Genomic DNA, 23244 nt, shown 5'->3' on the forward strand with positions numbered 1-23244 from the left:
AATTAAGCACGTCTGTAGAGGGTTTACTACTTTCGCATTAGTTCGAGTGTGCCACTTTTATAAAAATGGCTTTAAGGGTTTTTTTTGTCTACAAACAGCCTTTTTATATGTAATTGTTTGGCAGGTATTGTAAAAAATACATCATTCTTTGACATTCCGACTTTACCTATTGGAATATTGCATTGAATGAATTAAATTTAAACATTAAATAAGCATAATTTCTAATCCTAAAAACATAATAAAAACATTTTTTTTTATTTACTCAACTACGCATGTAATTCTACTTAATAATTTATTAAAGATATTTCGGGATGGGATACAGAAATACACGAATTAAAATGTCCTCTTCAAATTTAACAAATCTTCAAATTTAACAAATAAAAGTTTTTTATGTGCAAAACATCAATTGATAATGCTTCCGAGATTGTGAAAAGTGAGCTATATGACATTAGAATCAGCCAGTATTTAATTATTTATCTTAAAAATGGATGATATCAGTGATCTTGTTATCTTATTTTCATTATTTTAATTATCATTATTTTTGAATGATAAAACTAAACCTTTCCTAAACAACAAGTACTATAATGATCCGCACTGGAATGATAAAGTAGTCAGAATTGGAGGTCTTGTAGAAGTTGTACGTTCAAAATATGTTCATGCCGACGCTGTCCTGACTTTTAACAGACAAATGTCGAAAGGATACATTTATCCTTTCCTTATGTCCTTATATCCTTATATTTATTATATAAATATAATACCAAAACACTTATTTAATACAATTGTATTTAACCCACTGTAAAATAGGCTGTCATTTAACAGTCTTCTGCTATCAAAGTTAAATGACGCAAGACAAAATATTCCGTTAAAAAACCCGTTCAACCGTTGAAACGCTAGACATCCACCATTTCAAATTCCGAATAAGCATCAAACGATCACTCTTATCGTTTAATGATGTGCTTCCTTTTGGGAAAATGCCATCCCGCACTGATGCGTCCCGACGATCACCCATCACACCATATGGGTGTTTGTTTATCTCTGCTACCCCTTTCACTTCGTACCACCGTTGCGACGGACTGACTGACTGAGTGACTGACTGACTGACTGTTTGACGCCATTCGTCCGGCCAAAAGCCTTTTAGCGCCATTAGCACAGTGTCACAAGCGCAACGCAATCCTGCACCGGCCCAAACTAATCAAACATTCCACAAACCGATCCTGATCGGTGCCATAATTAATGGTTTCGTTAACCATAAACAAAAAACCCAAAGCTTTTGCTATGGCTTAAAGCAAACCACTCAACAAAAAACACACCAAAGCAACAACAACAAAAAAAAAGGGTGCGACATGTTCCTTTGCACAGGAAGTGCGCTCGCCGTGTTACTCTCGCTCGCTCTCTTTCTCCGTATCGCAGCGAACACGAGCCCGGCGCCCCGTCCATTTCCGGGGACGGTCATGTCCGTACGGCTGCAGACGCGCAGACACACATCCATCCGCAACACAGAGGCCGATACCTCCGGGGGCAGACTGTGGACAGCCCCTAGAGCGTAGTGGAGACGACGACGACGACGACGACGACAACGTTGACGACTACCTCAAGCGCGGATCAAGCACGTAGCACCGAGCAGCACGAAGGAATGAAAGAGAGCAAGGATCACAGCACAAGGACGAATGCGGGACAGCGAGACAGCACGAGGCACGGGAGACATCCTGCACCGTTTGTGGCTCCTCAATTAGTGCGGTGAAACGGAGCGAGCGGCACGAGCGACAGGTTGAAATGGGCGAATGGGTAGCAAATCGATCTCGACACGGATATTTAAGACTGGTTGTGCACCGGTCTGTCACTATCAGTTGCACTTGAGATTTCATCCAACAACGAACCAACCAGCGAGTGAGTGCAGTGAAACGATGAGGCAATTCTAAAGCACGATCAAACGTTACGTGACAATAAGCCAGTGAATTTGAGTATATTTGCGAATTGCGGAACTATTATCAAACGAAAGACAATGGTGCTATCAATTGTGTATTCGAGGATTGTAATGGTGGTGTGTTTGATGCTAGTGCCTACAAACGTCTCCAGCTATGCAATAGGTACGTGTTCTTGGAGAAGATCTGAGAATCGGAAGTGCACAACAAGCAGCAACGGAAGCGTTTCTCTTTAAGAAATGTGCTCATCTTTTTACACAATTTCTAATGAAAATCATGTTCAACTTTTTATCAATAGATCACACTGCATCCACCGATACAGCGACGTTGCAGGTTTTAAACGAATTTCGGACACGGCTTGTAGCGGAAGGAGTTATTCGTGACGCTAAAGGTAAAGATCATTAAACAAAGATCAATACGCAATGAATCGAAGTCTTCTAGAGCGATTATCTAATAGTAAATTGTTCTTATCACCAACAGAACTAACAATGGATACTTTCGATGAGCTGGAAGTGCTTCGGCTACTTCCCATGGTTATCAGCTTCATGAAGGCAAACGCTCTGTCATCCCTCGAGCAGGACGCGTTCGAGCACATCTACGGCAGCATCTGGGAGCTGGTCGTTGAAGAGTCCCACCGGTATCGGGGCCAGCCTCGCAATGCAATTCTTACCGCACTGCTAGCCTCACCCGAAATACGTCAAACGTCAAATCCCAAAACCAACGATCCTCAACACAACTCCATTCCGCCGCCTGCAACTTACGCTTCCCGGGAAGCTCCCTCACAGCGAGTGCTGCACATGGCTGCCACGATCGTGCAAAAGTACTACCAACGCCAAACGAAGCACACCAGTGCCAGCAAACGCAAGGCCACCCAAGCACGCCGAAATGAACCCCGGCTAAGAAGTGCCGATGTGCGTACGAAGCAACTGTCTAGCGATTCGATTCGCGTCACAATCGAACTGCCACGCTACAAACGTGCGATCGCCAAACCCAAACAATCGCCCACAAAACAGAAAGCGAAGGAGGAGGTGCACGAGGAGGAGGACGAGGAGGAGGACCCCGAGATGGAGGCAAAGATTTTGGCCGCCATTCAGGCACAGATTGGAAATCCCAGCCTGGAGGAGGAAGACGATGAAGAGGACGACGACACTGCAGCGCTTGGTGAGGATTCGTCCGAGTATTTAGACGACGAACCCGACTACATGGGTGTGCTCGGAGACGATGACGACGATGATGATGATGATGATGATGATACTGAAGAATATGAAGAGGATGATGATGGGCATCTCGTTAACGGGCTGTTGCGAACGAGCATGCAAGATTTCGAGAATCCTTCCTTCAACGAACTGTTGCTGTTGGCGGCCCGGCACAGAGCAGCACAGCAGCGGCGGCAGAAGCAACAGCAACACCATCTTGCCCACCGAATGAAACCTTCGGCGACGCTTCACAGCAGCTATGAGGATTACTAGCCTTGCGGTAGATATCGATTGATGTCTTCATCAGTGAAAGGATCAGTGATCGATGCCTGTTGAGTGCGATGGGAGCGAATCTGCAAAAGATGTGTGGAGCATATCGTGTGGGTTCGCCAGTGCAGCAGCATTAAAATTCAAACAAATCGTACAGAAACGTTAGCGTTAGTGGTTAAGGTTAAGGTTAGGTAAGGTTAGTGTAAGGCTTTTATTATTAGGTGTTATGAATGTTGTAAAAACTCATCCTTCGAAACATTAAGTGCAATGCGATCGCTGTCGAATAAACTATAAGTGTTATTTGTGTGCAAATTGTATAATTTTGTTGTGCTTCTTTTAATAATTTATTTATTTTGATGTTTTGTAATTGAAAATTTTCAACTAGCAATAATTAATTAACAAAAACATTTACTAAATATCATTCAATACAGTTCCACCACAAGAAAACTATATTTAAGAACCCATTGTTCAAGGTTCCGGTCAACAAGGGCTTTTAGCAACCTTGGCTGATCACTACGACTCGCTGATCACGACACGACAAGAAACGAAGATGACGAAGAGGGCGAGAGAATCCGTTTGAATGATGTAAAAAAGACGGAGCGCAATACCGGTGGCAGATACTTAAATACAGTGGAACCCCTCACAACGAGTAACCCTTATAACGAGTTTTTCGCAAAACGTACAAATCTGAATATTCAACAAATACTCCTCATAATGATTTATTTGTTTATTTATTGTTCAAATTGGCCACCATACAACAGACGCGTACTACCGATCGTACCAACGTACAGTACAACATCTTACACGAAGTAGGATCGTTTATTTCACGCGTAAGATGTTTAAGCAAGCCTAGCAGCTGATTCCTCTTGGTTACGACGTCGTCAAGCTGGCCATGGAAGCTCAACTTCGCATCAAGGAGCACTCCAAGATCCCTGGGACCGCTTTTACGCTCAAGTATGGAGCTACGTAGTGCGTAATCATATCGAAGGGGTACTCGCCTTCTCGTGAAGGTGATCACCGCGTACTTCTCGATACATAGTTGGCCAATTTGTGAAGCACCAGGATTGGAACATATCCGGAGCACAACATATCCGGAAGATGCATCTGATCTGCTTGTGAGCGAACCGGTGAATGTAATTTAGCAGGAGGAGAAGTGCCGTCTAGTCTAAATCGAGTAATTGTGCCTTTTCAATAAAAAACCTTTTGAAACTATGTTCATGTTTTATCAGATATATATTTTATTTTCATACAAACTACAGCATATAAATTGATCAACGGTGACTCTTCTCACCTTTAAAGCATCGTATATACTAATTAAATTATTCATTCCAAATTGAACTACACACATAACTCCCCATTCATTTCCTTTGTACAATGTCTATCAGCCGAGAAGCACGACTCAACGATACTGCCACAACACTGCCAGCGCATCCTGTTCCATCTTCTGAAAGAGTTTGTCCTTAAATTTCTCATACTGACGATCGCGCTCCATGATTTCGTCGGACGCCAGGCTCGCCTGCCGCACGTCGTTGTCTCCCATTCGCTCATCCTCGCGCACCAATCGCTTCAGCCAGCTTAGCTCCGCACGTTTACGCTCCATGATCGCCGCATGATGGTTCGTTGTGCCGTACCGGAACACTTTCGGATAAAGGCCCCAGCTCTGCAGCCGCTCGCGGTAGGAAGCATCCGTCCAGGGGTTTCGGACCCAATCCAGGGACACTGTTTCGTCGTAGGATACAAAAGGCAACGCACACGAGCAAAATGGTTTAATCTCGAACGTTCCAACACACTTTCTCGTGCTTTTTACTTACATTTTCGTGCAAACAATGGCCGGCTTCCGGTTAACACCATCAGAACCGTGCAGAACAATGCGCCCAGCAGTACTTTCATTTTCTTTTCAACTTAAAACAATGCAACGATCCTTTCTCTTCCACCTCACAGCAACAACTGGCACTGGATCGATGGCGGACGGAAACGAATGCTGCATACGCTGGCAGGTAAACGACTTCTTTTGCTGCCATTCCGGGGGAAAAAAAACAAAACAAAACGAAAAAAGGATTCCGACCGAGGCAAAACAGCAGTAAACGGTACTGCTGTACGGTCTACGGTTCCGTGCGCAAACGATCAGCCTCCGCCACCATCAAGGGCCACAGGTCGTCGAAAATGTCCGCCAGCGCATCCCTTTCCTCGGGCGTAACGTTCTCCAGGCGCAGTTGCTCGACAATGTGCGGTATCAGGGCGGCCATTTCCGGGTCCTTTACCATCACGGCCATCGGGCTGCTGCTGCTACCTGCACAAAACGATGCAAAAGAAAAGAAAGGGTTGTTAATACACTTTCTATTTTTTGGGAAATGTTGCTTGTTCACTTTCTTCTGGTTTAGGTGTAAATAAAAAAAAAATAGAACATAAATATTGCTGGCAGCAATTAACCCGATCTTCTCATTGTTGCATGGCACAATCGCCATCGCTTCGAGGAATCACCTTCCCGATCGGTGCGCCCTCTAGCTGTCAGCAGAGTAACCATCCAACCGTTCGCTCAAAGCTTACCTTTATCGTTCCCGTTCGCGTTGTGCTGCATGTTGGCGTCCTCCGTTAGTATGATCACCTCCGTTTCGTCGTCCTCATCCTCGTCCGAATCAGGCTCCTGCGACAGCAGATTCGGTCCCGAACTAAGCTCATACTTAACAGAGCGCCCATCGGGTAGAAATGTAAGATCGTTTCCATTCTGCATACGAATAACAATTGCTGGATCGGTCTTCAGCTCCACTCTCGCGCGTTCCGTACTCGCTGCCGCCGACTCCACCTCTAAATCGTAATCATTCACCACAGCCTTATCCGAGGCGACCGGTTGCTCTGTCACGTACACTATTTCCACCGCGCTCGGTCCGGCTTCCGATCGCTTCTCGTCCACATTCCAGTTCACATCGTTCACACCACTCGGCTTGTTGTATGTTGTCTCCTGCAGCTCTTCAATCTCGTTCAACACTTCACTTTCCGACTGCACGACGCGCACCAGCAATCCACGAAAATCGTTGAACGCGTCCCGCAGCTTACCCTGCAGCGTGTCCTCCATCGCCGTCACGTCGTTACCCATATGGCCGCTCTCGCGCAACCCGGTCAGCGTTTTGACGACGAGCGGAAACAGCAGGCGAAAATCGTTTGCCAGCTGCTCCTTGATCGGATCCCGGGCCGCATACTCGCCAATGTTAAACACCTCCTCGAACCCGTCGACACCGGACAGCAACCGTTCCAGCTCGTCGCGCAGATCTTCCTTCGTGAGCCGGTCGATCAGATTGCTCAGGATGGTCGTTGGCTCCTGGTAGGCCGGGCGATGGTAGGACCGCATCACCTGCACCAGATAGTACAGTTGGAGCAGCTTCTTCGCGTACGGATCGATCGGTACGTTCGAAAGGATCCCGGCAGAAGAGTGCGCTGGTGGCACACCATGATCAGCGTACGATCCTAATCCAACGAGCTGCGGATCGGTGTTGGATGAATCTGTCGAACGAAACGAAAGTAGCCTTATTACCTTTCCACTGCACAGAACGCTTTTCCTTTTCAATGCTTACCACGGTCACGATCCACGATCACATAGCTCGCCCCGAACTGGGAGCAGCATAGGACGGAAATAATCACCAGCAAATGCATCCTTCACACCAAGTTTGACCGTCCCTTCCAAGCACCACGCACAACTGAGCATCGCTTCGGGCAAGTCACGTCCATTTTATAGCTTTGCACGGACACAGCTTCGTCCAGCATCCTCGTCCCAACACGGCACTAACGATCAAAAGCCAACAATGCAGGTTGGCGAAGGGTAGTCCGTCGCATCATCTTCTACCTGCCGGAACGAAACGGATGAAAATAAATCACGAATAATACACGCGGGCCTGCTGCCAGTTGCCGTAGGACACTTCCGCTGACCTCTACCCCCGGTAGGTGGTCGCCCAGTCTCGCCTTACCTTGTCTAATCGCTCTCGCCATCATGCCAGGTTGCAATGTTTCCGCCCTCGTTTTTTGGTTGTTGTGTTTTTCTCCCTGCAGATGTGTGCTTGTGTGTAGAACGGGTACGGCTAGAAGCATTCGATGCGTGTCTCGTGGACTATCTGGTGTGGTCTAATGTAGGGTCATCACGTTAACCTGTAGTTTCTGCTTTCAGCTGGGTGCAAAAGATTCGATTTTTTAAGGTAGTTGGTTGTTTGTTCTTACATGGATTCTCATATTTTGTGCTGAGTTTCTTTCGTTCCAAAGCAAAGGATTCAAACACCGCTAGAGTTTTATTCAATATTTTTTATATTTTTTAAATATATATATTTTTTATGTATATGTAGAGCTTCTAATCTGTATAGTATCCTTTCTCGCGCCATTTTTTGTTATATTCCCTCCCTCCTAAACTATGCTGATGTCTTGTTGTTGTTTTTTTTTATGATATCTGTGGAGCCCAGTGGCCGGTTGGTTAGTACTTAATCATCTTATCGATCATGTTTTTTTTGTTCTTTTATTATCTTTTCCTTATTTTCTTTTAACTTTTTTTGTGTTGCTTATCTGTTCGATCCTTCCACCATTTCTTATGCGAATATGCGTGTGTAAGGGTACTTTTTTTGGGGGTGTAAATCAATTACTTGTGATTTGTTTGTTATTTGCTTTTTTTTCATGTTTTTGTTCTTTCGCTGCTCCTTTCGGCTTGCACAGCTGGTAGAACTTGTTGAATTAATAGTGTTGTTAATAACCGACAGTTTAAAATATGCTTACCGTAAACCGTTAATTGTTACCCCAATTCGACCCCTGTCCCGATCGATCGGTTTGGTTTACACGAGCACCAGAGAGCAACGATCGAACGATCACACCAGACAAAAAAACCTTCCGGATCTTCCGGGGGCTTTACGCCGAGGAGTGCCGGTTGATTCTGATCCCCGTATCCCTGGTCCCCGGCCATTCTCCTAATCCTAAAGTTTCCTGGCCTCCCAATGCAGGCATTGAATTGCGTGTGAGATTCTTATTAAACGTGTACCGGATTGCTTATATGCCTATAATGCCAACTGTGCCGCCACTGGTCGCTCGTTCGCCACTCGTCGTGTATAAATAATTTAAACTTAACATCTACAATCACGGCGCTTCTCGTACTGCCTCTCCTATCCCTTTTTCGATTCCCCTATCCCCTAATCCCTCTATCCTTTGGTTGCCGTGAACAGAGCTCCTTCCAGCCCCTCCCCCATTCCCCGGGGAGTTTTTAACATTTTTACACGATGCTTTTATTTCAAAAAAAGAAGATGTGCTCTCCACACTGCCTCTCCACCACCTCTAACTCGTTGCGTTTGGTCAATGCGTCAAATTTACTGCGCAGTTCAAAAACATCGCCCCCACTCCTCCCAAAAAGTGGTCTTACTACGAGGGGGTTCCCCTTTCCTTTTGTCGTTTTCTACGTTCAACCACTACACTTTTTTACACAATTTTTAGCACGCAATTCTTTTGCAGCTCTTTCCACACGAATAAGGGTAACGCCGTTTGCGGGTGCGATTTTAAGTACATTTTCTTTTTTTTTTTCACCCGCAGCGCATTAGAATCGTGATTTCGATAAGTCTCACCTAAGATTGGCATATTTCTTTACTCCGCAGCCGGACCTCATATACCCTTTTTCGTTTTGTTAACGAATTTAGTGGTGTTTTAGTGTGCCTGATACAAAAATTGGGAGCTAACTGGCATGAAATCTACGTCCGAAATCTACCGTCAAAGTTGGGGAGCTGGTGGTGGATGGGTGCTGGTGGGTCTGTTTGGGTATTGTCGCCGAATTTGTTCCACCGCGCAACGTTCCTGGGCTGCTGACTGACTGACTGACTGACTGACTGAGCAACAACCGTGTCTCCCTATCCGCTTTCAAAAGCCCACGGTTTGGTTCCTTTCAAGCAGCAAAGCGCATCGCGTCTCCTCCAGCAGCGTGATACCATGTTAGTGTTTTAGTGTGTGTTTCTGTACTGTTGTGTTTCGTTTCATTTGCTCGGTGTTGTTACTGTTACAGCTTCGCTTTTTGGGGTGCTGGGGTTGTTATGTGTTTTTGTTTCTTCTTCTGTTTTGAAAGGCACAATTTCACTCCGACTATCCACACTTGTGCGCACTGTGCTGCTAAATTTTGACTCCTTTTTGTTGCGATTCTTCCAAATATTCCAAAACTCCTCTGCTGCTGCTACTAAAATCTTGCTTGACTCGGGGTAGTGACACGAACACTTACTTTCTTTGTTTTGGTGTATATAAAGGTTAACTTTTAGATCGGCGGTTTTGAGGTTTCGATTTGGTGGCCGTACGTACTCTACCCAGTACACGTAAATGTGCAAAAATGAAGGATTTTGTAGAAGAGAGAAAAAGAAACATGAAAAACATGCAAATTGAAGCAAGAAAGCGAAAAATCATAATAAATTTCACAAAAAAACAGACAAAGAAAGAGAAGGTAATGTACTAACCGAAATAAACTGCGAAAGAGATAGTACAGCATCGAAACAAGAGTTGTCCACATAGAGCACAACACAACAGTGTATGCGCATTTAAATGCTCAAAACAACCCAAACAAAACAGGACAAAATAAATTAATCTCCCAACTTCACGGGGGAAAGCCAAAACACAACAAAACCATACGATACAAAAGCACATACATACGCACATAATTTCACACGCACACACATTTGACTAGAATTTCATTCTTCTCTGTATGCATCTGTCTTCTGTCCTTCCCCCCCCCCACTCTTCATGTTACACGCGCGAAAACCGCGAAAAACGGAAACAACGGAAACGGAAAAATGATAGGCAAAGATCGAGCTTTGTTCGCTTTTTGTTTTTGTTCGTAGTATTGCTTGCGAACGTACGCATCGATCCGACTCACTAATGTGCAAATGTGAAACCAATTGATGCTGCCACTTCTAGTGTTCTGAAATCTGTTCCTTTCTGTTTTTCGCTAATCGCTTTTTCTGCTCTCTCTCTCACTCTCACTACCTCGGTGGGGATAAGACGACGCTACATCATTTTGTGGTATTGCTTGCGTGTTTTGCTCTACATCGTAATAGCAGCCACATCCTAGAGGATATTGCATTTGCATTCAAAAAGTCTGATTCCTACACATCCCCTCTTCCCCACTATCCAACAACTATATCCGATAAACAATTATTGCAAAAATCAGTCCACGGGATTCGGTTGAGAGGACTACGGCGGGGGCACCACGTTATGACTGTGAACCGTAAACTGGGATTGTTTTCATCTGTCCAACATTGCAACATTGCTTTTTTTACACCTTTCCAGATCTTCGATACATAAGCCCGCCTTACGAAGGACGAAGACACGAAACAAGAATTGAGCTTTCGTAGAGTTATGCTGTCGTATTGTTCTTCATTTTGTTTTGCTTCTCCAACAGTTTTGTCCCACACTGTTTATTGCTTATCCGCTAAAAGTATTTGTTAAGTAAATAATGTGTCTCCCGCCCACAGTGCAACGGCGTGTTCTGCGGCACGTTCCTCATGCAAGGTTACTACTATCGGTCTAGTTCGGCTTTTCTACAGTACGTTAAAAACTAGTTGTATAATAAATAGAGTAAATTTCTTTATACGCCTGAATGCCTGCTGCCTGGGGGCGCACTTTCGCACGCTGGCCTTTGCTTGATGTGTGTGTGTGTGTGTGTGTTTACAGATTCTGACGCTGACTGGCACTGCCGCAGAGGGAAAATAAGCTCTTCCATTTCAGGCGCCCGCCACAAGATGTGTGCTTGAAATATGTGCGAATTGGCAATTACAGGGTTTCCCACGATTTATTGGTTGGTTCCCACGATTTATTGGTGCGTTCCCACGATTTTTTGGTCATTTCCCATAATTTTTTGGTAGCAACCCACGATTTATTGGTCGGTTCCCAAATATTATTGGTCGGTTCCCAAATATTATTGGTCGTTTCCCAAATATTATTGGTCGGTTCCCAAATATAATATAATATAATACCGACCAATAATATTTGGGAAACGACCAATAATATTTGGGAACCGACCAATAATATTTGGGAACCGACCAATAAATCGTGGGTTGCTACCAAAAAATTATGGGAAATGACCAAAAAATCGTGGGAACGCACCAATAAATCGTGGGAACCAACCAATAAATCGTGGGAAACCCTGTATATGCGCTCACAGAGGAGTGTATTTGTGTTTTTTGAGGCTGTTTCTTTTTACTTAAATTCAAGAGATGAATATTCGAGAACGATTGATTGGCGATTGATTGATCCGGCTTGATTCCGTTACTTTGCTTTGCTGAGTTCTTTATTACCTATCGCTTACTGTTAGCATTTCACGTAACGCAACGTTACGTAACGCTTCCGGTTTGGTTAGCTGTTAGTTTAATAGAGTTTAAAACACTACACATCTCCGAAACGGCTAACTAAAATGTACGCCCCAACCATGCGCTCTTTAGTTGTGTTTTGTGTAATTGGTATGGTGGTTTGGGCTGTTATTTTCTTCCTATTTCCTTTTTCCAATTTTTCTTTTTTATGTTTTTTGGCTAGGCAGCGGACACTACAAACTAAACCATCTCCCAACTCCTCGCTGCGTTGGCGCAGCGGAAGGCGCGCATTCGTCGCGAGTTACGAGCGCTTCTCGTTGACGCCACCGACGCCATCGCCGAGCAGCGACAGCATCAGCGCTTGCGGTAGTAAATATTATTGCAGTCTAGCCTCCTGGAGCGAAGCACCGGTCGCGTTCTGATAGGGCGACAGGCCGGGAAATGCACCCGCCGCGGCAGCAGCGGCGGCGGCGGCAGCTCCTGCTTGCGGCAGCGTGGCGTACGTGTACGGTCCGGCCATGTACTGGGCGGCGGCAGCCGCAGCTCCGGCAGCTGTGAAAACAAAAACACACACACACAAAACGGATTAGTTGAAGATCTTAGATAGTACCCTTTCGCGTTAATGCCTTACCTGAGGCACCGGATCCATAGGGATACGCATCGAACCCTGTACTGTACTGGCCCGGATACGGTGCGGCGGCGGCTGCTGCTACCGCATTCTGTTGGGACACAATTGGAAAGAAAATCGGCGAATTATTATTACTGCATCCACTCTAACGGCTCGTGCACTCGGTCAGTGCCCTCGCTCCCGACGGTTGCTTACCTGGTACTCGTAGAATTGACTAGTGGCGGCCGCGATGGCGGCTGCGTGCGACAGCTGGGTGGCAGGGATCGGCACCAGTCCGGAGGCGGTTGCGCCCGCTCCGGTCGAACCGCCCGCCGTGCCTAGGTACGGTGTGCCGTAAATGTAAGACGGTGGCACTCTGTAGGTCGAGCGGAGACCGATCGGTGAAAGAAACAGAGAAGGAAAAGGGAAAAGACGTATTAAACAATGGTTCAATAGCTTCTCTTTCGCAACCAAATACACTGCAACCAAGAGCAACAACAAGAAAAAGTAAAACAGTTAACAGCAACAGCAACAACAACATCAACAACAACAACAACAAAACACTTTATATTTGCCAAACACGCCAAACAACAGCAACATCAACGAAAACGTTTCGATTAGTTTTCAAACCTCGTAAAAAACAGTAAAATGGGTAAAAGAAAATAATAAGTATAGAAAACAAAAAAAAGTAAATGTTGTAGATCAACCAAATCAAGATTCAGATAAAACAAAAGAAAAAAAAAGACAACTAAAGTGTAAGAAAAGTCATAAAAACAACAACAAAAGAAAACAACCCATCAAACGACGCATACCGCACACACAGGAAAGTGAGTGAAATAAAGAGAGAAAGTAAAAATAAAGTGAAAAAAATCATCCCACAAGCAAATAAAAACGCTTGTAAGTGTTGTAAATGAACCCATTAGATAAGAAAGTAAAACACAAGAAAAAAAACTTGAAAAAAACATGTTTTTCACCGATGAGAGATAAGAGAGACAAGAAGAGCAGAGAACAGACATAAACATGAGCTCTTGCACCACCGCCACCACGTGACCATTGGAGTTGAAGATAGGACGACCTGTGCCCATGATGCAAACATGAACGATTCTTCACCATTTCATCATTGTGACAGTTGTCGGTGGCCGTTTCCTGATTCGAAGTGCCAGCGCACTACATATCTCCTACGGCACCCCTTTTCCGATGAAGGCTACGAGTACGTTTTCAACTCTAAAGCAACATGACATGTTTATCCGTCACCCATCTGTGACCATTCGTTACAATTATTGATCGCACAGCCGTACTATTCTTACAAACCTCACGCCCCTCAAGCCTCAGTGACAACACCCAACAAGCACACATGAGTGTGGAGCTTAAGTATCTCAAAAATAGGATCCGCCCCATCACTTTCGAGGGAATCGAGGAGGGACACTAAAAACTGCCACCCCTCGGGCCTACACGTCTGTCAACCCAACCCCTCTACTAGTGAGCGTTCCCGCGTTTCGCTTGAACGAAGATTAAATAAAATCCATAAAACGAACCAACACACTGTCGTACACACGCTGCTTTACAGACACGTTCGTTACCTCGCAGTAAAGAAAAAAACACACACACCCGTCGCCATTTTAGAACGTCACTGTCCGCCCACCTTTATTCTGATGCTCCCGCCGTTTGCGCGATCGTCGGGTGGTGTGTGTGTGTGTAGGGGGGTGCGATTGGGGGACGAGCCCGGGAAAACGATCGCGATCGCGTACCAATTGCGAGCGAGCGTGACGGCCATCTTGCCATCCGTTGGGCACGATCTCGGGCACAAACGTGTGCTGAAGCTGTAAAACGTGGAATGTAGCGTATCAATCATCGTTTTAGGAGGCGAGGAGGTTGATTTTCGCACTTCAAACTGATTATTGAGTGTGGTTTATAGAAATCTTATCTTGTTATAGGTTTGACCACTGTGGAAATAAGTGGATCGTATGATAGGCATGACACGCGATTTATTTCAAGCTATTCATTATGAGAATGTTAAAAATGTCAATTTGGAGATTAAAAGAACTCATCATAACGATCAAAACAAGACGAGTTTTAATACATTTATCTACTTATGCTGTATTGTATTTTGTTATCAGTACCGAACGACAATGTTTTTCAGCTAAAGATTTATCTAAGCTTCTTCATTCCGACAAATGTGTTGTTAAAAGTCCTCATCTAGGGATAGGAATCAAAATTTTGTAATGTAAAACTGCAGTCATAAATGTCCTCAAATACTATTTAAATTTAACATGATTCCTTCAAGGATCAAACATTGTTGGCTTAAATTCAATAGGAAATAGGTGCGTTAGAGTCAAAAATGGATGCCTTAGAGCCAACATTTAACGGCTACGACTGTAAAATGTTACAAATAACTAGTACAAAATACCACCTAGTAGCAGGTTTACAATATCTAGTCGTCTGAATTACTTGCCTACTTACTAACACCATAGTCACAGCCAGTAAATGACAAGTTAATGTGGTTTGATGCTAGAAGTTCGTAGTATTTGTCGATTAATCGCACCTGTACTCAAAACGATCCAGTTTATTCAACTCTCTGAATCTGTATTTGTACAAGCAGAATGTGTGCTATCCGTCGGCCCCATTTCACAACACAACAACGCCCTTGTAATTGTACTTTGTCGACGATATTTATTAGACCATCCCCATCGATAGTCGAAAACAACCTTCAGCTGGTAACAGACAAAGGATGACCGGTGCGACAGCGGGTTACACCGATTTATAAGCGCGTGTTGTCGTCCCGGCCTCGCAGTATCAATACTGCTCGGCGCAGTACATAGGACGCTCGGTAGTGGTGATGATGATCGTAATCTACTGTCGCCGCGTGATGGATATTTAATGGTTTTGGCAATCATCTGAGCTCAAAACAATATTGACCAACATTGTACACAATCTCTCTGTGCTGATGATGACACATCACTACCCACCAACAGATCTACATTGCAAATAGACACATTCTTCGCAAAAAACAGATCTGTACGTTCCCCAATTCTTCCTTTCTTCAGAAGATCGAGTACCTCCAATGTGAACATCAGGTTCGGAGGAAGAGGTGTGTAATGATCACTAGAGTACCATCTTCACACACACATACCCATACTCATCCCAACCACACTATTGAGATTGTCACCGTGGGCATTCCGGAGGAGCGCTCACGATGGGACATTTCTAAAAATAATCCCGCCAACCTCCCGATGCTGCGTCGTGTGTACTACAACCCTGCTCCGCTCGAAAGAATGTCCAAACGGTGTCTTCTACATAACGATCATCTTCGTGTGCATCGTGAAAATATCTAACGCTCCTCACTCACTGACGGATCGTTGCAACTCTGCAGCAAAACTCTTGTCTTGGTTCCTTGATCTTTCGGGGGCACAGGGGGAACAGATCGCATCGCATTTTGTCTTGGAGCGAGGTGGAAACGAAGGTTGGCTGGCTGGCTGACTGGTGTGTACGTAATGAAGGTGGCTTCTCGGCTCTTGGGAGGGGGTTGGTGGTGTTGCGCGCCAAGCACAGAAGCCGAGAGCCATATTTATTTGTATTTATAGAACGCGCTCTCGCGCTGCGCTGTGTTCGGCCAAATTGCGCGCCCTGCTTTGGCAAAGCCAACCGCCAATATACTACACCTCGCATCGCGACCATCTTCCTGGCTGTGTGTCGTGTTGCCAGTGTGGGGCGGCGGTTACCCGTGCACCCACGGGTTTGTCCCAAAAGCCCCAAACCAAGACATCGCTCATGCTCGTGGCGTGTCGCGCCACAACAAGACATGTTGACGATGAGAAGAGTTTCCCTACTCTCTCTCCTGCGTCCTAGTAGAGCAGTGCGCGCGCTAGTGAGGATTGACATTTGAATTTTCCAACCGAGCGTTCCATCGCAACCTTTTTCCTAATTACTTCACACGCGAGGACAGAGGAGAAAGAGATAGAGATTTGCCGGCCATTTGCTTCCCTGCACACGTGTGTCTTCCGCTCTTGGTGGTGATGTGGTGTGCCCGCCCAACACCGAAGCGCGCGTGAAGCAATTACGTAAATCGAAATAAATGCAGCAATTACATTAATTCGATAAAAATCGCTCCAAACCCTGGTGGCGTAGGTAATCGCGACCACATATTGCGCGACGGTGTCTGTTGCGTTACACCGTCGTTGGCAACGTTGGACTTACGGGGCGGCACAGAAACACGTACAGAAAATTGATTAATACTTCCATTAATGCCTACCCAACAGCCTCGACTGCCGGGGATTATTATATTGCTGTATGTCCCACTTTTTCCAGCTTTTTCTTTTCAAAACCATTTAATGTCTTCATCTCTAAGCATTGATATGTCCCTCCTCTCTCTTCTTTGATGTAGATGGGTCATATAAAATGTATAACGCCACCGATTGCGGCGGATATATTGCGAAGCCTCGGCACGATTGTTACATTTTCATTATGATTGGTACCAGGGCCGTACTGGGCGGCAGCATGATCGTAGATTAACTCTTGTCCCCAACGCTACTCACCGACTATAAATAACGGAGTACAAACCCGCTGCCGATGGCCATTACATGACACAATAGTCGCGACTGACTCCCAACCGCTTCTATTAAGCTTTTTCCGTCTTTCATCACAACATGGTCCTCTTCTGTGCACGCCTATCGATCGGAGGTGGTGGTGGTGTGTCAAGTGTACTGCTCTATTCGTACCAATCTCCTTACGGGTCGCGTAAGCATCGACCCCAAGACTTTTCTTATACAAATGAAGCGGAACCCTTCAGAGCCAAGGCAGAACCAATTGTTCTTGCCTGCTTCGAAGGAGAGCTCCATCCTGTGCCTAAGTGGACGCCGCACGATCGGCGGGAAAAATCACGTTTTCCGCCGATGGTAGATGCCCGGCCGTCACTTCCGTCACGTCTGTGATTGACGTCAGAAGGGTTGGGAATAAGCGGGACAAGGAGCGTAGTACCGCTCATATGCGCCGATGATGGAAGGCACACACATGGACACCTTGTTTTTTTGGGTCGCGTTTGTCGTCAGGAGTGCGATTGAATAATGTGGCGATGTGGGTTGAAAGAGCCGAGATACGGCACCGGCATTTTCATCTGCCATCCCCTTCAACTCTTCAAGGTTTTCGATGAGCAACGACGATCCGTTTCTTGATGGACCTGTTTTGGGTGTATTTGGCTTGCTTTGGCTTAAAAATAAACATACCGCTAATCCCGCTTTGTCGCAAACAAAATTGAGATGAAAATAGATCATGGTGTACACCCATTACTTTGAAGAGATTTATGCAACACTCTGTCAATATCCACATGTTAGGAATTATTTGGTAGTTACGTTCTGTCCAATTTCGCAACACAAACCCCGCATTTCTTGGGCTGATGAGCTCTTGTAGCTAGTGACCATCTATTATCTTCTCTGTAGTCGCTCTATAATTGTACTTTAAGCTCAACAATTTGAACAGCTAATTGAGAAACGTTTGGATTTTGTAACCAACTTCAATTTTAATCCTAATCTCTGTTCCTAAGCTATCAACATGTTGTCACCTCTAGGCACATAACTTGAACGATATGATCGCTAGAACGAATTGTTGCCCCATCTATAAACATCTAAATATGTGATTCAAACACGCACACACACACCGAAACACACAAACAAACACGCACACAAAATCAAAAGTAGAGCAGAGGTATTTTTAAAAACGCACAGCAACATAGCACACGTTTTGGGAAACCTTTTTAGAATTATGTCGTACACATAAAAAAAACACGCAAAAACCACAAGACTCAAACCTATTGAAAGCTTTAAAAAACACGGTTAAGCAATAGCGCCATCGTCTAAAAAAAAAAACGAAAAGCACTGAAAAAGCTAAAACGTCACTAAAATGTCACAACATATGGTATTTTTCATTCAATTTTTAACAACTCGTTAAACGATTGTTGATTAATTTTAAAAGAGGAAATGATGAAAAAAAAACGGGAAAGTCCACAGCACTCTTTCGTCTAGCTAAAACTTATCAAACAAATAAAACACAACATTTAAGCAAACAATAAAAACGAAAAATCCAAAAGAAACATTCTAAATCCACCACCAGGAAGAAGTACCGCACAAAACTCTGCCCAAGAGGCTGCTTAGCTCGTTGGGACGTATTAAAAAAAAAACAACCCACTTCGAGCATCGGGTTGTTCGGTCGTTAATCTTAAACCAGCAGCAGCTGCCAGAGAGAGAGCTGTGGCAATTACACCTTGAAGGAGATAATTTATAGATCCGAGAGCAAGCATATTTTATTCTCTTTAACGGCCTCTTACTCACATACACACACTCTTGTTTTATAACCGCCACGTGAAAGCTGCCCATGATAAGCGTGATGATCTTTTTTAATGATTTTCCTTCAACAAGTGCTGTTAAACACAAAAAAAAACAGCATTTGATACGTGCGGCAACTGTTGATTTAATAATTGTACGATCTGCATTTCTGTGGTCATCTGCTGATGCATTATTCAGGTACGCCAGGTACGATTGCAACCTCACAAAAATCAACCGCACACGTAACGCTTTCGCAGCCATCAAGATGAAACCTAATTTGTGAAAGTCAATTTCACTCTCCTGGCGCCTCCGCAAATGCAATGCAACGCGGCAAACGAACCTGCAGGTCGACGGCAACACACACCGTTGTGCAATGCGCGTAATGCCATATATTACAACGGTACCAACATGATCACCCGTGCCTGATCTCATCAAAATGCAAACATATTCCGGTGGGTCCACGGGCTCGAAAGCCGAGCTGCAATGAAAAGCAACGCCCGGAGCAGCAGCCCAAATTTTTATTTTACCGCAATCAAAATAATTTCCCAAGTTCCGCGTGGCAAAGCACGCGATAAAAGCGCGTGGGGTGGATGGCTACATACCACCTCCCCCCCACGATCACCAACGCCACACATCCGGCAGAAAAAAAACGGTTCCGGTGCCGGATCGGACAGTCTAACGGGCCCTCTGTTTGCGGCGGTGCCATGTCACCCAGGGAGTGGTCAGCACGTGTTAAATAGACCGTGGCCCAAACCGTGGCCGAGGTGAAATGTGAATCATGCCAACCCGTTTGACACGATCTGTTGCGTAGTTTAGTTTAATTTTTTATTTTTTTTCGACGCTCAATTTTATTATTTTTACGCGATTTCGGCATGATTGTATTACACTGCCATTTCGAACTAGATACAACATTGAAAAAGAAAAAAACAAACACCAACGATGGTCAGGCGACCGGAATGGAGACGCCACCGTGGGGGGAGAAAGAAAATCTAAATGGAAATACACTGAGCACCACAATAAAACGTACAAACACACACACACACACACGCACACAAGGGCACACGCCACACCAACACCCACACACACACGGCTGGGGGACACGCGCTAAAAGAGCAAAATCAACAACAACAACAATAACACCAACAACAGTAACACCAACAACAACGGCAAAAACACAACCAAATCGCACACACACACGCACACACGAACGCACTTCTCACCTCGAATCGAGCAGCGCGCGCGATAAATCACGACAGACGATGAGCACGACGATGACAAACAATCGCACACACACGCGCGCGCTGTAGGGCTGTGTGTGTGTGCGTGATTGTTGTGTATGAGTGTAAACGATCGGGTGGGTCGACGTGGGTAGTGGGGAAAGGTGGGGCACCACGAGCGCACATGAATTGTTCATTCGCAAGGCGCGCACACAGTTCCCCTTCACAGCCCTCTCCAATCCAATGCCTATCCATACACACACACACAGAGACATACGGGCACCCGCCCCGTAGAGAGGGAAGTGTGTGTAGCCAGTTGACACACCCGCCGTTTGAATGCAACACGTACCACGGAACTGGACTCGTCAACCCTCCGCGCCCGGACAACTGCAGTGTAACCTGAAGTGTGTATTGGGGGGGGGGAGGAGGAAAACGGGAGAAACAAAATGGAAAACACTGGTTTGGTTTCGGTTTGGTACGATACACACGGCACACACCAGGTAAAACAAAACTAGCAAACCTCTCGCACACACACACACACCCTGGAAAAACTCATGAATATCTAGCGACAGTAAAAAAGAGAAAAACTTACAAACACGCACACACGGAGAGCACACGAAACACACTAAACGAACCGCACACGACCAACCCACACCAAAAGGTTCAGGAAAAGTGCAGCAGAACGTCGAAAACAAAACGTGAAAGAAGTTCGTTAACATGTATAAATGCACTTTGAATGCGTGGCAATGCGAAATAAAGTCGCTTTTCCCGAGGATCGTTGTAATTTTTTAAACAATTTACTTAACAAACCTCTCATTATCTCTCAGCAGTCTGACTCCATACTCTATAATCAGTAGTGAAGCTACAAAACTATTCACCAAGAAGTAAGTAAGCCACTAGAAGTCACAAAACTAAACTCAAACTCTAACATACAAAAAAAAACAAAACCAAATATCACTTCACCACGTCGAAGCAACCAAAAAACACCAAATGAAACAAACCAAAAGACCTAAGGAAAACAAAACCAAACAATCAAACAACAAAAAACTTCAAACAGTATCATATAGAAACACAAAAGAGATGGGTGAACCGAAAGCTGCAAACGCTATCGAGTAAAGTAGACAGAGAGAGAGAAAGAGAGGGAAAGAGAAAAAACACATACACGTAGGAAAAAAAACACAAAATATAAAAGGAAAATGTAATAAAAAAAAAAACAACTAAAAACAAAATCAACAAAAAACAAACAAAACAGCAACAACAACAAAGAACACTATAAAACTCTGCCACAAACGCGAAAAACGCAAAAGAAAAATTCACTCGAACGCTCGGCTTTTGTGTTGTTTTGTTTGGAAAAATTACATGAACGTGAAGCAGCTCGCAGCACGGGACCCATATCGAAACGCCATCAGCGCCATTTGCCTCTAGTGGGGCAAAAAATCAGCGGTAGAGCGGTCAACCTGCCGCACACGGGCTGCAAACAAAACGAAGTGGGAAGTGGAGGAAATGAGTGGCAGATAAGGCAGAGTAACGTAGAAGAGAAGAAAAGAGGGGGAAGAGAAGTTTGTAAGAAAACAAACAAAAAAACAGACCAGAGAACAAACTGGATGTATGTAACGATTTGACCCCCAAAACAAACGCCTTTTCCCTGTGGAAATTAAAAAAAACAGCAAACGAATATGGATAGTGGAAAACTTATGACCCGAACAGGCAATGTAGTGTCAGCCTGTGCGCAGAGATTAATCCATTTTAGCATGTACAAAATGTGGTTGATTACGATTGAAAAATAGATCGCACTATATAGCAGTACGCTGTCTCTGCCAAGTGTGCCCTGCTATGGGTGTCAATAAACGACTCTTTGCTTCAAATTTGGAAGTGTAATGGGACGAGCAATCACTTCTAAAGTTCACCAGTCACCACACACACACACACACCCCTCGACTGGCAGCCGACGGTTGAAGAGTTCTAAATAAAAACCGCAATCAATCTTTTGCTGTAGTAAAAAAACGCGCGCACACACACACGACAGCTACTACCGAAGACACGGAAGCAGCAAAGCAATATCTCCGTGACAGCACTAGTCTCATCGTCTCGTCTCAACACTACCCTGCAGGCGATACGACACGTCGAAAGGGAAACCGGGTAGAGCGCGGCTTAATTAACGGCCCACCGACTGTCTCCAACCGATAGCAGGAGGACGCAACGCAACGATCGCCTCTCCGCTTTTAGAACATTTATTCCGCGTCCGATCTAGCGCCCCGTTAGCGGGTACACGCTCACCATGGTTAGTTTTTCCTGGGGGGGAGGGGAGGTTTTCTGCGCTGCCTTCTCTACCCCTTGGCGCACTGCTTGCGTGTCACCTATATGTACGCATACATATATCACCACACTCTGGCGAGCGCGTGTGACGCAAGGCGACGCACTAGAGTCAGAGAGAGTAATAGATAAAATGAGAAGGGAGACATGTTGGAAAAGTTTGGAAAACTATGGGTACCTATTTTTAGGCTAGCAAACACGTAACTCTACTGGCTGTAATGGCGCGTACGAATGATGATCATCATCACCGTGCGGGCACCATCGTGCAAAATAGAATATGTGTGTGTGTGTGTGTGTGTGTGTGTGTGTGTGAATGCTGCACCGAGAAGTGCAGTTAATGCGAATGTGTCAGTTGGCAAGCACACATTATTGCTTCCAATCGCAGTTGGCCTTCCCCGAAAGAAAAAGACAAGACACTTTGCTAATGGGACACCATGCGTCTCCACCGGGCGCGAATGGATTATTGCGCAGTATACTAAAATGTACATTATTGTTTTCATTTCATAAACTTATATTATTATTCTGCGATTTTGAATCGTTATGAAATATTCTATTAAATGTACTTGTATTGTATTGTTCACACTAAAGCAAAAACAACATAAGCAAATTAGCAAAGTTCAGTTACAGCATACAGAAATGTATGGCATTAAATATTACCAATATATTATGCTTCCTACTGCATAAAAATACCATTTTTATTAAATAAAAAATAATAATTCTTCAACATACCAGTTGAATCCATTGAAAATGGAGCATGAAAATGTTCTATTTTTTTGTTACTATATTTTTGAAATTCATTTCCAAACTGCACTTGTCGAAACCTTCCCTACCAACAACAAATAAACGTATTAAAATCCTCCCACCGAACCCCACCAACCCATCCACGTCGCGCTGATGGTGTGCCATTTGGCGGACACGTTTTGGCTTCACAACAACACAGAAGAATAAAGGGGAAAGAGAGAGAGAGAGACAGAGATCGAAGTAAGGTAAGAAAGACAAAAAGAGAAGAAAAAGGCGGAACAGGACACGGGGTGTTCGAGGACGCTTACACGGGCGGTGTAGGAATGGTATGTGGAGCATAGTAGTGGTAGAAGAGAGGTACGAA

At 44.8% G+C, this 23244-nt stretch overlaps 3 protein-coding genes across 7 annotated transcripts in view; 1 reads left to right on the plus strand and 2 right to left on the minus strand.

Moving 5' to 3' along the window:
- Positions 1–1721: 1721 nt before the first annotated feature.
- Positions 1722–3690, plus strand: LOC133393213 (myelin transcription factor 1-like). Its single transcript, XM_061657005.1, has 3 exons — positions 1722–2087; positions 2221–2313; positions 2403–3690. The coding sequence occupies exons 1-3, from the start codon at positions 2003–2005 to the stop codon at positions 3389–3391; spliced, it is 1167 nt and encodes a 388-aa protein (XP_061512989.1). The 5' UTR covers positions 1722–2002; the 3' UTR covers positions 3392–3690.
- A 916-nt stretch (positions 3691–4606) lies between these two features.
- LOC4577644 (uncharacterized) lies at positions 4607–7248 on the minus strand. Its single transcript, XM_001238342.2, has 4 exons — positions 6958–7248; positions 5936–6886; positions 5200–5678; positions 4607–5107 (listed from the first exon to the last, which is right to left on the minus strand). Exons 1-3 carry the CDS (start codon positions 7034–7036, stop codon positions 5491–5493), a joined length of 1218 nt encoding a protein of 405 aa, XP_001238343.2. The 5' UTR covers positions 7037–7248; the 3' UTR covers positions 4607–5107; positions 5200–5490.
- A 4636-nt stretch (positions 7249–11884) lies between these two features.
- LOC4577554 (RNA-binding protein 24-B) overlaps positions 11885–23244 on the minus strand; it is a 47268-nt gene continuing 35908 nt past the window's right edge. For all 5 annotated transcript variants that reach the window (XM_061655376.1, XM_061655375.1, XM_061655377.1 and 2 more), the window contains 3 exons: positions 12512–12671; positions 12320–12407; positions 11885–12240 (listed from right to left, as the gene is read on the minus strand). In XM_061655376.1, the coding sequence (XP_061511360.1) occupies positions 12065–12240; positions 12320–12407; positions 12512–12671 (424 nt within the window). In that variant the 3' untranslated portion in view covers positions 11885–12064. The remainder of the gene's footprint in view (positions 12241–12319; positions 12408–12511; positions 12672–23244) is intronic.

Source organism: Anopheles gambiae, chromosome 3 (genome assembly GCF_943734735.2).
Source record: "Anopheles gambiae chromosome 3, idAnoGambNW_F1_1, whole genome shotgun sequence".
Taxonomy (NCBI): Eukaryota; Metazoa; Arthropoda; class Insecta; order Diptera; family Culicidae; genus Anopheles; species Anopheles gambiae.